At 36.1% G+C, this 16,546-nt stretch overlaps 1 protein-coding gene across 1 annotated transcript; it reads left to right on the top strand.

Moving 5' to 3' along the window:
* The first annotated feature begins 4,741 nt into the window (after positions 1 to 4,741).
* On the top strand, positions 4,742 to 15,678 carry LOC131950786 (uncharacterized). The gene is made up of 4 exons (XM_059312969.1): positions 4,742 to 4,819; positions 13,617 to 14,186; positions 14,826 to 14,982; positions 15,462 to 15,678. The coding sequence occupies exons 2-4, from the start codon at positions 13,629 to 13,631 to the stop codon at positions 15,485 to 15,487; spliced, it is 741 nt and encodes a 246-aa protein (XP_059168952.1). The 5' UTR covers positions 4,742 to 4,819; positions 13,617 to 13,628; the 3' UTR covers positions 15,488 to 15,678.
* Positions 15,679 to 16,546: the final 868 nt, after the last annotated feature.

Below are 16,546 nucleotides of genomic sequence, written 5' to 3'. Positions count from 1 at the left end.
AGAATGTAGACATTTATGCTGATGTGCTACGTGAAGGAAAAAATATTGTGGGTGGAGGGGGGGGGGCAAGTAATGTAATGCAGCATATATTCTATTTCTAAAACTAAATATGTGGAGAGATGGGGGGGGGGGGGGTCCACAAAATGTAATGTAGCATATATTGTATTTCTAAGACAAAACGTAACGGTTAATTTACATTATCTGACGTCATTTTAAGGGGGTAGGGGCTGGGTTGTTGTGTATATATGTGTGTATGTGTAGGGGCTTCGTAAATACTGGTGTCAATAGTTTAGAGATGAGCAAAAAATAAAACCTCGGCACATTTATTGGCGACCCCTTTTAGCGAAATTGCCGAGAAATCTGTCACGGCACGCTGTACTCTGGTCCAGTTTGTATCGGAGAAAACAAAAAAAAAATCTAATTACATTTTTCAAAGCTGTTTCAACGATTTTTATTTTTTTTTAGCTTCAATTTCAATGAAACAGTTCGTTGCTTATAATTTATTCTCCTTGTGGTGTTGTCATCTCCTGTCGACTATTGGATGGTGGAACAGAGACCTGAGACCTTGACATTCAAACAGATGTTTACATCAGACAGTGGGGGTGTTTAGCTCAAGGGTTGATAACATCACAATTTTACCTTATAGCATGGAGTTCCATGTTTGTAAAGAAAACCCGGTTATTTCAACGGAAAATATGTTTACAGATTTGTACTTTTATTCAAGATAAAAGTTTTATCGGTTAATTAAAACGTTAGTAATCAGAGGCTAATTCCAAAGACTTGCATTCTGTAAGCCCGGTCCGACATAATTGTATTTCATTTTGTATGTTCATGTCAAAATGCGAGTATTCTCAAAATCGGAGGGCGTTTGCAGGACAAAGATAGCTTTAAATTGAGCAACATAATATATCGTGTTATAAGAAACGGCAATCATTACCATGTGCAATAAAATAAATCATGGATTAAATGGTTCAACCTTATCATAAAGATACAATATTTGGCTAAACTGGGCAGCACGCCCACTGATATACATAGGTTTCCAAACACACAGCATAGAAACTGACAGCTGACTAAATAGGCATGTATATATATATATATATATATATATATATATATATATATATATATATATATATATATATATATATATATATATTCCCACAGTCATATTATATATCGAATTTTTTAAATAATGGTTTTAGAATCAATTAAATGATTAACAACGTCTCTGTTCAAGAAAATAAACCCACATCTATATAAAGCAGCAACATTGATTTTCCCCATCTAGAGTTCTATAAATAGTAGGCAATTTGTTACAGAAACAGCAAAACATGACTGCAATCTCTCGGCCATCTTTCTATTTATGGAACATTTCCAATGGCCGAGCGAGGGCATTGCACTGGTGGAATAGGATTTTGGTTTCGTTTTGATTTTTTTTTTGGCTAAGCTATCCGTAAAATGAAATGATAACATATTAGGTAATTGAGCCCGGAGGGTTTTGGTTTTTAAAATCCAGTTTTGTGTGTGTCTTAAACGGTTAGATTTTTTTTTCCACAAACAGTGTGTAAAATAAACAAATACAGGACCTTTTCATCGCTTGTCGCTCCAAAACCTTTCCACTACATTTTGCAACCAACCCTTATTTTTGTTTTTTATCAGAAGACAATTTACGTTTTACGTTATTTACTTTTACTGCGTTGAAAAGATTTTATACTTTTTAGTTTTTATATATTTGGTTTTAAAAAACAATTAGTAACATATATATTATTTTAATCCGGTTAATTTAAACACGACTAGTAACTCTAAAGACAGTTATCTGCCCCTTAGTAGAGACAGTGGTTGGTTCTTATGTGTGAAAACATCAACGAACGGCTCTACCCGATACATTGCTTATCTGCCCTGTTGAAATACAATAATAGTTACATTTATTTAAATTGCTATTTGAATATCTAACTAGATTGGAAGTTAGATATGAGCCTTATCATATGCAACTAATTTATCAGAAATGTTAAAACGAAATCGCTGTATTACAATTGGGATAAAAAATTTAATGCCAGATTTCACCAGAACCCCCCCCCCCCCCCTCCCCCCAACCCTACACATAGATACAGATTGTAAAATAAGTAAAACAACATTATATAATGAAATGACATCATAACAGTTTTATTCCATGTATATTACGACTGTATTAAAATATTTCTTCCATCAAATGCCTGATCTTTATTTTTTCTCTGTTCACGACGACGCGTTAAACGAGCACCTCGAAGTGTCGGGCAGTGTTTCTTTCAGACTTTTTTCCCCGCGGGGGGGGGGGGGGGGACGGACGGACTAAGTTTTCCGGGTGTGGGGACGGGCGGATACTGGAAAAAGTAAAGATTATATTAATTCAATTTCGTTCGGGTAGGGGGCGATGGATTTCTTCGGGTTCTTCGTGGGGGGGGGGGGGGGGGGAGAGTGTTAGGCGGACCCGAATAGATGCCTGGAAGAAACTGATGTTGGGGTACCCTTAGCATAGAAGCAGTACTACCGTACACAATCATTTTATTTCCATAAATAGTATCAAATCTAAATACGTCAATTCAAATATTTCTTAAGACTCGTTAATTAAAAAAAAAAAAAAACAATCCACTATTACAAATCTCCGAGTCGTACTTGAAGCTAAAAATAGAAAATTTTCTTTCTCACGTGATCGCCTCCGTCCAATCGCCGCGTCACATTAGCAATGTACCGTGACAAAGTAGGCTGATTGATTTAACACTCGCGGCTGAAATTAGGTTGGCGCTCTTTTCTTTAACAAGCAGACGACAAGGCCATCGGTCTGAGGTCTGCAATCGAAGAACATCATTTAGAGAGGGAAATCATGTACGTGAGTTTTTTTATGTACTCACACGGTCGTCTGGTGGAGCTGGATCGATGGTACAGCAGAGCGGGACGCTAACGGTTTTATGACTTACGTGTGTATTCGTATCGTCTGGTATAAACTATAAACAATTAAACAAATGAAGTTTGTCTAAGTTCAACATTTTAGTCAATGCTGAGTTCTCTATTTTTAAGTTCAACATTAAACCTCCAATGAAAACTGTTTCCATAAACTATAGGAAAAACTCGTCAACTCAAAGAAAATTTTATTGTCTTTTTTTGGAAACCGTAACAGTCAAATTAAATAGACTTTTCAGACCTTAAATAAGTGGACTCCGAAAACACTCATCATCTTTTCCTTTTTGTCCCAAAGGCAGATGAGGCCGCTACAGAAAGCTCCCTTCACTTTGGTCTATCTCCGGCAAAATTTTCCAGGCAGTCCCCCATGACAGTCCTGCCTCTGCCAGCTGCTTCTTGGCAGTCCCCCATGACAGTCCTGCCTCTGCTACATGGCAGTCCCCCATGACAGTCCTGCCTCTGCCAGCTGCTTCCTGGCAGTCCCCCATGACAGTCCTGCCTCTGCCAGCTGCTACCTGGCAGTCCCCCATGACAGTCCTGCCTCTGCTACCTGGCAGTCCCCCATGACAGTCCTGCCTCTGTCAGCTGCTTCCTGGCAGTCCCCCATGACAGTCCTGCCTCTGTCAGCTGCTTCCTGGCAGTCCCCCATGACAGTCCTGCCTCTGCCAGCTGCTACCTGGCAGTCCCCCATGACAGTCCTGCCTCTGCTACCTGGCAGTCCCCCATGACAGTCCTGCCTCTGTCAGCTGCTTCCTGGCAGTCCCCCATGACAGTCCTGCCTCTGTCAGCTGCTTCCTGGCAGTCCCCCATGACAGTCCTGCCTCTGCCAGCTGCTTCCCCGCTATGCACCTCCACGTATCCCTTGGCCTTCCTTATTTTCTTTTTCCTCGAGGCGTCCAGTTTAGCGCCAAAAAACGCTGCTCTCCCTAAACGTTTGTTTAACTATCCCAACCTCTGACCCCGACAAACATGTGAGTACACCCAGAATTCAACGCCCAAAATCTCAAGGTCGCTAGCACATTGTAGTTGTCGCGCGACACCCCTCCCCTGCTCCCTCGGTGAGCTAATCAAACTCTCAAGGACAAAGTATCCAACTAAACTGAACTAGCAATACACTTACGGTATCGATGTCGCCCAAAGTAAACAGCCCATAAGGCTAATTTTTTTTCCAACCAGTTTCTGAAAATTCAATTTTCTAAAATAAGAGTTTTTATTTGTTAGTAGGAATTTAATATCATTACGACGTGTTTAGACTGGTGTTTAGGTTAGGGATAGGTTTAGGGCATAACATGTGTACAAGTATCTGATTACCGTTTACTTTGGCAAGTTATGTGAGTTAATAATTTATCTCGAACAATTTAGTGATTTACACTTAAACTTTCAACAGTTTAGAAATTTTACAATACGAATAAAATTATACAAATTGCTAATGCAAATATCTAGACATTATTAATGTGAGTCAAGTTCTAGTACAATTTTGTCAAACTTAGCAAATTCACTTTTGTAAAACAAACTTCCATTATATTTTTACACTCATCCTAATGTTGTTTGACTAATTTCTGTATATTTAAAGCAAATCCTTTCATTTCTTTTTAGTGCATAAATAAAGCTTGTTATTATACACGTTTTATTGATACAAAACTATGTTTAAAAAATTCATGCAATAAATAAACACAACATTCCGCAATGTTATTACATTTCTGACACAAACGGTGTACCATAGAAAGAGATGCGGTATTTTCAACCTTTGTCTCATCGACTTTCCGGGTACTTCCCCGACGAGTCAGCCCCACTCGAATCATTATAAATATCAGCCAGGCTTTGTTGAGATTTTAGTAGTGAATTCTCTCCCTTACTGGAACTGTATTCCCATAATCAAAAGGTAGGAGACTTTCTTTTTCATGAGTGTTTAAGTTTAATAGGTAGTTTTTTTTTGTTTGTAACTTTTTTTTTTTTAAATTTAGTTGCCAACCGTTTTTTTGTCTTGTTGTGTAAAACATTTTAATCTAGGTCGGAATACTTGTTATGAATATTGGTTAAACACATTTTTTTGTTTTTGTGAGGCACTTAATCGTTTTTAAAAGTTGGTGGAGTTAGGCTTTTACTATTGTGGTTTGAGGCAAAATATAACTTGTATATGTGATAGTTAAAAGACCTCAATGCAGGCAATCGTTATAAAAAAGAAGTACCCATATACATAGACAACTATATATATATATATATATATATATATATATATATATATATATATATATATATATATATATATATATATATATATATATATATACCTATGTGTGTTGTGGTTGTGTGTTTGTTTCGTGGGAACCAAAATTAAGGGCACACCTTCATCAAAACATGTATAGACAAAGGGTGACACATTTTGAATCTGGTTACCCTAGGTTACCACCAGAAGAGTAGATACGCCTCTGTTTTTTGAGCTCGTGTCTCCCATAATCCAACTCCTGACTTCGCGTAATAATGTTGTAGGGAAGGTCACGAATGTTAGGCCGTATAAAATTGGTTATAAAAAATGTAGAAACTACAGTACTGTTAGCAAAAATAACAACTTTCACGGCGATGTTCGAAATCCCACCAACCCGAATTTTAACCACACTAGAAATTTGTTATGAGAATGTAGTAGTTGTTGTTTTTGTGATCCAAAACTACGTATTTTCGTGAACATCTAGATCTCTAATTTACACTATGTGAACCAAAGTTGTTGAAGACTGGATATCAAGGTTAAAAAATAGTTTTAAATCCTCCCCCCCTCCATTTGTAATTTATTTAAAGAATACACTGTGTTTTAATGCTTAAAGGGAACTTTCATATGATAGGTTTTAGCCATCTACCAGAGAATTTTGTCACATTCGAAAAAAAATGCTGATCTTAAATTGTGACCTTGGACTTTGGCCTTAAATTGCATCGTGTGACTTAATACAGTGACCTTGACCTGACATATGCATGTGATTTGTGACTGTGACATTAAATAGCGACATGAGAAGTTAACTCCTATTAACAATTTTTTTAAATGTAAAGTAAATCAAATGATGTTATTGATGTTTACCTAGAATTTCTAAAAATTTTATTCTTCAAAAAACAACTTTCACACATCGACAAAAAGCTATTTACGGACCTAACAGTTTATTTTTAGACCGTTCAATGACGCCATATTTTGACGTCAGTACATCGGCTTCACAACAACGGTAAAATAAAAACTATCACCGCTCTCGCTAGATGAAACGAGACAATCGGTGCTTCATGAATATTTAATGACAGTTATTAACTTGCGTCTCTCGCGTTCTTGCTATAAATAGATCAGTTTTTCTCTAACTTTAAAGTCCCGTCACCCTAATGAAAAACTAGTTTAACGACTTAAAAAAAAGTTCTTGATTAGATCCAGAGAACTTATTTAAGGTTCGGATTTTAAAACGACGTTGATGTTCTTTTGAAGATAATTATTCTTTTAAATTACTAGCAACGATGCTTTTAATACATTGTTGCTTTTTATCGTAAGTTTGTAATATTTTTCTTCATTAGATTTTAATCTTTTTTTTATGGGCTGGATTAATCTTACGTTGAAAATAATAAGGTAAAATGATGTCTAGGCTTTTAACTTGTTGAAAGGGGTGGACGGGTGAAGGTGGGGGGAAGGGGGGAGGGGGAACGACGGACCCACGGACGACAACTAAATAATTCTAAATATATTCGGGAGGGGAGAGAACCCTCATGTTCTTCAAGTGATAAATCAACTATACACATGCAGCTTAAGATACAATAAGAGCAGAACATTTTATATCTAATATCATATTAATTTAGGACGCCTTGGTGTAATAAGCTTAAAAAGTCTATATAATCATACAAAATTTAAAAAATGATCTTTAAAAAAAGTACGGCACACAATATTATTACAGTTACATTTTGAAAAATATAAGCTGTTTGGGTACTAAACATTTCACTCAATACTTCGTCTTTTCTGTTGTATGTAGGCCGGTAAAACTTTTTGGAATTATTTTATCAATTCAAATATTTAAAAAACTTGACCTCAACACCTTCTTAAATTATCCGGAGTGGCTAGGTAGAATAAAACAATGAAAATCACAGCAGTTGTTTTCCATGATAAAATACATTATCATCAATTCCCATTCGTGCCCAAGGTACATGGGGCACATGAAGTAGAGTTCAACTGGTTCAACTCGGAATACAAAGGGATAGTGTGGTCAGCACTATGCAAAGCCGCCTCAGTTTTCACTGACTTGAGCCAGGTACCCAGCCTAGTAATTTATTTATATTAAATAACATAATAATGTGTTTCCTTTGATAGGTTTAAATCCCCCCCCACCCAAAAAAACGATGACGTTCTAAACCCACTTCATATCCGCGGACCCCCGTTCTCAGGATTGTGACCCCCACTCCTTGTTAAATTTGAACCATGGCCCTTTACGGTTCCCACCCCTCTATGAGAAACATCCATGTATTTATACCCCCCCCCCCTCCGATACACATCCGGCGCCTATTTGTTTTGTTAGAACCATAGATCCCCAGAGATCACTTGACCTCATTAGCCCCTCTTTGACCCCCCCCCCCCCCCAGACCAGCAGAGCAACAACACAAGAATAAAACCAGCTGTAGGTTTTGTTGACATCCGCCCCAACACGTGCCATGCGCGCGCATGTTTACCGTCATGTTATCCATTGGTAATCCACTCAGCTTCCGGCACTGGAATCCTGCGTTGATTACTTTTTTTTCCCATTACAGTAATTAATTTTTAAAATTAAAACTTTTTCCCATTACAGTAATTAATTTTTAAAATTAAAACTTTTTCCCATTACAGTAATTAATTTTTTAAATTAAAACTTTTTCCCATTACAGTAATTAATTTTTTAAATTAAAACTTTTTCCCATTACAGTAATTAATTTTTAAAATTAAAACTTTTTCCCATTACAGTAATTAATTTTTAAAATTAAAACTTTTTCCCATTACAGTAATTAATTTTTAAAATTAAAACTTTTTCCCATTACAGTAATTAATTTTTAAAATTAAAACTTTTTCCCATTACAGTAATTAATTTTTGAACTTAAAACTTTTTCCCATTACAGTAATTAATTTTTGAACTTAAAACTTTTTCCCATTACAGTAATTAATTTTTGAACTTAAAACTTTTTCCCATTACAGTAATTAATTTTTGAACTTAAAACTTTTTCCGATTACAGTAATTAATTTTTGAACTTAAAACTTTTTCCGATTACAGTAATTAATTTTTGAACTTAAAACTTTTTCCGATTACAGTAATTAATTTTTGAACTTAAAACTTTTTCCCATTACAGTAATTAATTTTTGAACTTAAAACTTTTTCCCATTACAGTAATTAATTTTTAAAATTAAAACTTTTTCCCATTACAGTAATTAATTTTTAAAATTAAAACTTTTTCCCATTACAGTAATTAATTTTTGAACTTAAAACTTTTTCCCATTACAGTAATTAATTTTTAAAATTAAAACTTTTTCCCATTACAGTAATTAATTTTTAAAATTAAAACTTTTTCCCATTACAGTAATTAATTTTTGAACTTAAAACTTTTTCCCATTACAGTAATTAATTTTTAAAATTAAAACTTTTTCCCATTACAGTAATTAATTTTTAAAATTAAAACTTTTTCCCATTACAGTAATTAATTTTTGAACTTAAAACTTTTTCCCATTACAGTAATTAATTTTTAAAATTAAAACTTTTTCCCATTACAGTAATTAATTTTTAAAATTAAAACTTTTTCCCATTACAGTAATTAATTTTTAAAATTAAAACTTTTTCCCATTACAGTAATTAATTTTTAAAATTAAAACTTTTTCCCATTACAGTAATTAATTTTTAAAATTAAAACTTTTTCCCATTACAGTAATTACTTTTTAAAATTAAAACTTTTTCCCATTACAGTAATTAATTTTTAAAATTAAAACTTTTTCCAATTACAGTAATTAATTTTTAAAATTAAAACTTTTTCCCATTACAGTAATTAATTTTTAAAATTAAAACTTTTTCCCATTACAGTAATTAATTTTTAAAATTAAAACTTTTTCCCATTACAGTAATTAATTTTTAAAATTAAAACTTTTTCCCATTACAGTAATTAATTTTTAAAATTAAAACTTTTTCCCATTACAGTAATTAATTTTTAAAATTAAAACTTTTTCCCATTACAGTAATTAATTTTTAAAATTAAAACTTTTTCCCATTACAGTAATTAATTTTTAAAATTAAAACTTTTTCCCATTACAGTAATTAATTTTTAAAATTAAAACTTTTTCCCATTACAGTAATTAATTTTTAAAATTAAAACTTTTTCCCATTACAGTAATTAATTTTTAAAATTAAAACTTTTTCCCATTACAGTAATTAATTTTTAAAATTAAAACTTTTTCCCATTACAGTAATTAATTTTTAAAATTAAAACTTTTTCCCATTACAGTAATTAATTTTTTAAATTAAAACTTTTTCCCATTACAGTAATTAATTTTTAAAATTAAAACTTTTTCCCATTACAGTAATTAATTTTTAAAATTAAAACTTTTTCCCATTACAGTAATTAATTTTTAAAATTAAAACTTTTTCCCATTACAGTAATTAATTTTTAAAATTAAAACTTTTTCCCATTACAGTAATTAATTTTTAAAATTAAAACTTTTTCCCATTACAGTAATTAATTTTTAAAATTAAAACAGGCTTTCTGTGTCAGGACACAATTTTAAATAATTTTTGTATGTAAGCTTGGTAACCAGACAAATGTAACTGAAGTAGAGTAGACCTGGTGCAGTATTTATTTCAGACTTTTTTCTCCGGGGGGGGGGGGGGCACTTGATAAATCAGAGACGTAGCGACCCTTCCCGGCGCCCGGGGACAAACTTTTCGATTTGCACCCCCCCCTAAAGATTTCGATTTGCACCCCCCTCAAACTTTCGATTTGCACCCCCCTTCAAGATTTTGATTTGCACCCCCCCTAAAACTTTCAATTTGCACCCCCCTCAACCTTTCAATTTATTTTTCCAACCCATTTTGGCGCCCCCTAAGGTCGGCGCCCGGGGACATATGTCCCCCCGCCCCCCACCCCCTCGCTACGCTACTGTGATAAATTTTGGAATTGGGGGGTGTAGGGATAATGGGGTGTATGGGTGGTGTTGTGTAGGGATGGTAGGGTGTAGGGGTGGTGGGGGTGTAGGGATGGTGGTTCAAACCCAAGAGAAAACCGCGGGAATGTTTTAAAAGGAGCAGACGCTGAATAACGTTGAACTGTGGACTAGAAACAACAGATCAGACTAATCTTGGAACCTCCTAGAAACGAACTTAACATCCAATGTACCATAGTCCATGTTAAGTTTACGTCAGCGACATTCTTCTGAATCTACCAGACAACCGAATACGAGACTTTCATATTAGCAGTCGTGTGTTCCACCTTTCAACCACGCTATTCCACGTCTAAGTTTTATATACGCTTAAAAGCTACAGCTATAACTCAACGCGATAGTGAAGTAGTTAAGGAATTGAATGTGGTAGTTTGGTAGTTACATCAGTGTCCGCCATTGTTTGACGTTAACAGCCAAACTGGAATGACGAAAAAACAAAACACGTTAAGAGCGCTATCAATCTGTGTTAGCTATCAGTCAGTCAACCGTGACGCCTCGGTTAGCGGTGGGATCAATACGCAATCACTCAACAAAAAATCAGCAGATTCGATCAGTTACCAATTATCGAGATTGAAATCGGCGTTTAATTTACAAGTCAGATGGTGATTAATGATTGATTGAGGTGTGTATGTGTGTATGTGATGTGTAAGAAATATGTGTGGAAATGCATGCGTGTTTGTGAAGATATATGAGGATGTGAGTTTTTGTGATGTGGGTATGTGAGTGAATGATGTGTGTGTGTGTATGTATGTGAATTATGTGTTTATGTATATGTATGTGTCATGTGTGTGAAACGTGTGTGAGATGTGTGTATGTTAGCGTGTGAGATGTTTATGCATGTAAGAATGAGTGCGTGTGTGCAGCTGTGCGTTTCAACACAGTGATGTGCACCAGTGTGTTTGTGTGTCTGTGACTGCGCTTGTGTGTGTGTGTGTGTATGTAAAAACGAGCATGCATGCGTGTATACTGTTTACCGTCATGTGTCAGTATTTGCATTTGTCTGTGTATGTACGTATATATATATATATATATATATATATATATATATATATATATATATATATATATATATATATATATATATATATAGTTGTTAACGTATCCTGAACAGCTATAATGATTGGCATTGCTTTTACTTAATTGACTGCAAAACTCTTAACCGTCAAGCTTGTTTTGCTAGAGTTAATTATATTTTAGTAATTAAATTTTTCCATCAGAGGTCTCAATACCCGGTTAATGGGAGGCTATCAAGCCGGCAATTATCACGGAAGTAAAGTGAGATGGATGGATGATAGGACTATAGAGGACTGGTAGGACTATAGAGGACTGGTTGGTATGGCTGTAGGTCCGTGAAATAGTGGGCTATGCGGTGGTGAGATGTGGTGGTTGGACGGGAATGAGGTGGAAGTTGGGGTTGGGGTTGTGATGGGGTTTGCGATGATGGTTGGATTGAGGGTTGGTACGGGCTCAGTTAGGGCTCTGATGGGTGTTGTGATGAGGGGATTGGCTGGGATAGAGCTGTAGTGGGGGGGGGGGGTTGTGATAGTGGTGGGTCTAAGCCTATGTATGCAGTCAGGATATCTTTTAGACATAAAAATGAAATGATATCAGTAGAGTACACCTCCTCACTTAATCCACATGAATTTCATTAATCGCTTTACGCCCAACCGCCGTTACCTTCGTAGTCTCGAGTAGGGTACTGATCAGATTCTTTACTGAACTCTTACAAACACACTTAAATGCCTGATATCAATTTTTGCTGGGTTAGCTCACTCAAGTCGACATTCTTGCGCTGGAACCATCAACTCTTGGTCTAGCAATAACTACCGGGGCATACAACAACCACATAAAACATTATGTCCACGTTTTACGCCGGATATCATCGTTATTTTACCACAAACGACATATGTCTTGATGTCCACGCTTTACACCCGATATCATCGTTATTTTTTACTTGAAAGGTGACAACATTATAGTTTACCTGTACTGACCTGGTTTTTATCCTCCACCCCCCTGGAGAAAATGGACTCGTCCTAACTACCCCGAGGTCGTTATATTTCTGTTAGGTTAGATTGTAACCGATATAAGAAAAAAAAAACCCATCTTTATCTCGACCAGACCGCGCGAGACTTGAGCATAAAAACACGAGCAATCAATCACCGAACAAAGCAATCAATCAACAAACAAAGCAATCAAGTCAGGATCAAACACTGGCACTCATTAACACCTTCATTAAAACGAAATTAAACTTGTTTCTCCAGCAACCTGTAATTTTTTTTCAAGACAATGCTTTCAGTGATTCAACTTCTTGCTTTGATCAAGGGGTCAATGAGTCAAACGTCAAATACAAAGGGGTTGTGGTCAATACAGGGGTTAGAAGTAAACAAGTTTAAAACACTGCACATTTATATCGCTCCAGTACTTGAACTCAGTTCAAATATTTAAAAAAAAATCTTCAAGCGTTTGCAAAACAATTTTACTCGGCCATTCTGATACATTGAACCATAAAAAGTAAAAACAATTTTAAAAAAATCTTTTACTCAAGACATTAAAGTAGAATCGCGAATTAGAGAGAGCCGTTTGATTAGGTGGAAAATTAACTACCTCGTCTGTATCTTCTTCTTCTTCGTTCTTAAATTTTAGTGTTGGAAGGGATCGAGACTCATCTGCTAGAGCAGGGGTCTCCAAACTACGGCCCGCGGGCCGCATGCGGCCCGCGAGGTCCTCTCATCCGTCCCGCGGAGCTCTTTTTGTCCACGGAAAAAAACGTTTGTTGATGATGGCTGAGGAACTTTGCCCAGAAAAATCAGACATGCCTGGAAGAAACTGGCCCCCGAACTGAAATTTGATAGGTAATGCGGCCCTCGGACTGAAAAGTTTGGAGACCCCTGTGCTAGAGGGTTTGAACTCGAGACTTTTTTCGTTTTTCGAATGTATCAACCATGAGCTTTTTTTTTATTTTTTTGCCAACTCGACCACGCCTCCATCACAATTAAGGATACGTGTCAACTGGTTATGCGCCATTGAGGCCATTGACTCCGATTACAGATTTTTGGATTTGCTTCCATAGCCTTTGTCCAACCAAGAACAAACTACAAGCCAGCAGTTGTTTGATTTTGGGGTTGTCTCTCCTAGAGAGGAGTGGCTGTCCCCAGCTAACAAGCCTCATCTGCCCGAGGGTTCGAACTCGAGACTTTTCGGTTTAGCAACCATGAGCTTTACCGTCTCGACCACGCCGACCCCTCCTCGTCTGTATGATTTATTTACCCCTAGGAGAATTTTAGCCGTTTCTTTCATCTTTATAGAAACATATATATATATATATATATATATATATATATATATATATATATATATATATAAATTCTTATAATGGCGACAGATAGGTCAATACGAACAGTTTTTCTTTTGAAATCGAAATCCTACATGTGTTTCCAATGTGTTTCTTTGATACATTTGCTGCGACCTAGACATGACAATCACCAATTTTATATTTCAGCAACCAGCAACCATGTACTTCTCCCCGGTTATATTCAACGGCACACGGAAAAATCGGGCGCCGGACAGCTTCGTGGGCGGCGTCCACCTCAATGCCATCAACGGCTCCACAGACTCCACGCCCTTCAGTCCGTTCAGCAGCGGCTATTCCGGTCAGTCCCAGTCCTACGGGGGACATTTCAGCTTCTCTATGGAGGACACGTACCGGTATCGGTCGCAGGACAGCAGCAACGCGCGGTATGAAAGCTCGTCTCCCAAGAAATCCCCAACTTACGTCATCACTGATGACGTCAAACCCGCGACAGAACGACCAATCTTTTACAGCCAAATAATACCCCGGAATAATGACGATTTTTTAAACGGGAATTCCGGGTTGAGCACGTCGGAGGAGGAGCCGGGTAGAAACAGCCTTGACCTTGAGGAAAACCCACACTTCCACCCCGTGTTTGAGGATTTGCTGCGGTCCCTGGAAGAGCTGGACCAGAGCAGAGGTCACGTGACGCAGCACGACCTTGAATATGACGAGGATCGACCAAGTGCCTTGACCTTGTCCGACCTCAACATCACCAATGTAAGTCACGTCTGCATCGCCTGTTTCCATCTTTAGTAACTCTTTGATTTTTCCAGTAATTGCTGCATTACACTGTCCGCGAACCCACTCTTGTTCTTAAAATAGAAGAAAAAACAACGCAACGTTCCAATTTTAGCTGGAAAATTTTCTAATTATAATCCAGAGCGACCTACTGTTTTTCTTTATTTAAAGAAAATAATTCAATTAGACAAGTTGTTGACGTGTAGAAAATCTATTTGAAAATAGAAAAAAATCATTCACTTATCAAAAGATTAACACTTTCGGAAATAACCACTTTTGTCGCAAATAGTTACAATACAAGTTAAATATCGCATTGTGTTGAAGGTTATAAAAATAATTCCAATTTAAAATTTAAACCTGTAGGCCAATTACTAACGAGGTACTCTGTCATTCATTGAGCTTTTATCTTTGTCGTCAAGCAGTATATTTCTATAACAATATGGGATCCAAACTCGATTCCTTCTCTGTTGTAATTGAAAGCTCTATCACTTGACAATACTCTTAAAATACAATTTGTTAATACACTTTTTTAAAAACATAAAATTAAACACACCTTTAGTTTGTAAAAAATGTGAGTTTTTATGAGTACTGTTAAACAAAGTGTAATATTGTTGTCAGAACGAGGTTAGAACACCGGCCTCCATTAGTGACGAGTCAGACGTCTCCAACACATTGGCACCACAGGCGGCTAAATCTTACAAGAGTGTTAGACGTTACCACCTGTCTGACTACACAAATACGGAGAGGACACTACAGCTGATGCAGAAAATGAAAGGTTAGGGCTGGTTAGATAACTCCTTAGTTAGGTAAATTAATTTGGTTATCTAGTTTTTTTTATTAGTGAGTTTATTAGTAATTAAATTTATTAAATTAAATTTTAATGGTCTATTAAATTTAATTGTTGTAGTAATAAAAATATTATAATCGGTTATCTGGTCTTGCGTTTAATTTAATATAATTTAAATGATCATTATTTTAATGTGTTATTATTTGTTGTTGTCTAGTTTAATCACCACACCATACCACTTCGCCACCACAACATTATGACAACATCACAATACTTAAAATTGACAACATCCCAACATCTCCTCATCACAACATCATGACATGACATCACAATACCACAACTTGAAGACATCCCAACATCTCTTCACTCTTTATGACTTCCTCTCTATAATTACATCTGTCTGACGATTAAGAATGTATTGTATCTGGGAATAGATTTGTATTTACTTGTCCTTATTTTATTTTCAGAAGGAAAAAAGATGGCGCCGTCCTAGATATTGACATGCAGAAAACCAAGTTGTATTTCCAAAAAAAGGCGACGTCTCTAAGCAAAGAAGAGATTTGCGCTTATTTTTTTTCCTGCACGAAACAGATTGAGGCTGGATGAATTTGATATTTTTTGCCTTGTTGAGACGCCAACAAGTATTGTAACGGTTTTCAGTTGACTGATTTAATGCAATACCTGGGTCATAGCTTAAGGCGGAGATTGTTATATTATGTTATTACTCCTTACGCGTGAGTAATTTCCTCTTGTCGGGTGCAAGCGCTTGCAAAAAAAAAAAAAAAAAAAAAAACAAAAAAAAAAAACCAAACAAACTAGTAATGACGAAGTGAGCTATGTGTGATTTACTATGAGTTCATATGCTGATTAACCGTGACTCATTGAGCGTTTTATGACTTCTATTGTACTATTTGTAGCTAGACAACCTTGTTACATAGTTGTGTAGTTTTTACTCTCAAACCTTGAGTTTTAGCCAGTGACACACCGTGTTCCAGCATAGTTCCATATATACTCGGCGTGATTTCTTGTGCAAGATTTCAGGGTTAGATTTCTGACATTCGCCCTGCAATTAGCCAAATTGTCAAATAAAAACAAGTGTAGATTGAAACTGTTTAATGACGCACATAAACTAACAGATTTGTTGAAAACTAACTGTTGGTAAAGATAAGTAAGTAAATTTCCTATTCAAACCTGACGATCTATGGGACAAGTAGAGTTCACCTGTTTCGGTGACCTCGGGTTGTCTGCCCATATCTTGCAATGTAGCCGCAGTTGTCTGCCCATATTTTGTCAGTTGTCTGCCCATATTTTGTCAGTTGTCTGCCCATATTTTGTCAGTTGTCTGCCCATATTTTGTCAGTTGTCTGCCCATATTTTGTCAGTTGTCTGCCCATATTTTGTCAGTTGTCTGCCCATATTTTGTCAGTTGTCTGCCCATATTTTGTCAGTTGTCTGTCCATATCTTGTCATGTTGCCGCAGTTGTCTGCCCATATTTTGTCATTTGTCTGCCCATATTTTGTCAGTTGTCTGCCCATATCTCGTCATGTAGCC

This window comes from Physella acuta, unplaced genomic scaffold (assembly GCF_028476545.2).
Source record: "Physella acuta isolate Inbredline_101_S28 unplaced genomic scaffold, ASM2847654v3 ptg000778l, whole genome shotgun sequence".
Classification (NCBI taxonomy): Eukaryota; Metazoa; Mollusca; class Gastropoda; family Physidae; genus Physella; species Physella acuta.
The sequence above is the reverse complement of the archived record's forward strand: the minus strand, read 5'-3'. Positions and strand labels throughout refer to the sequence as shown.